This window comes from Habropoda laboriosa, unplaced genomic scaffold, assembly GCF_001263275.1.
Source record: "Habropoda laboriosa isolate 0110345459 unplaced genomic scaffold, ASM126327v1 scaffold22, whole genome shotgun sequence".
NCBI classification, from domain to species: Eukaryota; Metazoa; Arthropoda; class Insecta; order Hymenoptera; family Apidae; genus Habropoda; species Habropoda laboriosa.
The window spans coordinates 6,851,001-6,852,142 of NW_017100261.1; the positions used below are offsets into that span (position 1 = coordinate 6,851,001).

General features: G+C 32.6%; 1 protein-coding gene across 1 annotated transcript in view; it reads right to left on the reverse strand.

Moving 5' to 3' along the window:
- LOC108572643 (facilitated trehalose transporter Tret1-like) overlaps positions 1-419 on the reverse strand; it is a 9,047-nt gene extending 8,628 nt beyond the window's left edge. Inside the window, exon 1 of the mRNA XM_017934902.1 lies at positions 347-419. Coding sequence (XP_017790391.1) covers positions 347-419 — 73 coding nt within the window. The remainder of the gene's footprint in view (positions 1-346) is intronic.
- Positions 420-1,142: the final 723 nt, after the last annotated feature.

A 1,142-nucleotide genomic window follows, 5' to 3' on the forward strand; every position in this document is an offset into this window, starting at 1 on the left:
GTATACAAATAAAAATTTGTACATCATATTGCTGGAAGCGTTTAAACAAAATCTAATTGTATAATTTAATTCAACAATATTCTTCAACAGCTGTTTATTTCACTATTTATCTATTGCAAAACGAAGCGTGAAATTCGTTCAAAGGAACAACGTAACCTTAATTTCTCTTCACTTTTGTATGTTCACTTTCTTCACAATTGTATAAAATTTTGACACATAGAATTAGAAAGAATAATTCCTAATAATTGAACACTCTTTTCTGAGTAAAATTTTCGCTTGTTTGGCATAGAGAAAATGTCGCATCGAGAATTTTAATGCAAGAAAGATGAGAGGAAGGTTAGCTCACCTACGAAAGCTCCGAGGTATTGGTTCAATTTTCGAATCTCGACCACATTGTCGTTGATTGATGCGGAGGTCATCGTTGGCTAAGGATGATAGATCTTTTGAAACAGTTTTGCGCCGTCGACGATGGAAAACAAGTTAACGTTGCGAAACGAAATCGTAGTGTGGCCAAGTTCCGATTTGCACGTGGCAATATCGACTTGGGATCTCGTAGAGTCGATCGTAGCCGCTATTCGTTTCGTAAAACACAACATAATCGCGTTACGGCATTCGATTGAGGATTTTATCAGGCGTATACACTCGCGGGCAAAAGTTTCTTCTGGATTCGTACAACAGCTTTTTATGTCAATTTAACGAACACTTAGCATAAATAAGTATTCGTGTTTTTTTAAATTTCTATCTACTATTCGCTATTTTTGTAATTTAATTTTTAAAATTTAATTCAACTCTTATTTTCTCGATGCTTTAAATTTAATTTTTCTACAGGGAATTGTTTTCTTCTTCTCTTGCAAAAATCAACAAACAGTTTTTCCATTCTTCCAATAAGAATTCGTACTTTTTAAAATTTCCGCTAAGAATTTTTTAAATTTCCATTTACTATTCTCGATTTTTCAAATTTAATTTAACTCTTATTTTCTTAACGTTTTGAATTTAATTTTTCTGCAGAAAATTGTTTCTTTTCTTGCAAGAATCGGCAAACAACTTTTCCATTACACCTTCCACGCATTCTTCCATCGTAAATTGCAAATTGATTAATTAGAGAAACCTGCGCCTTTCTCGAGTTGAACTTGAAAAATTTT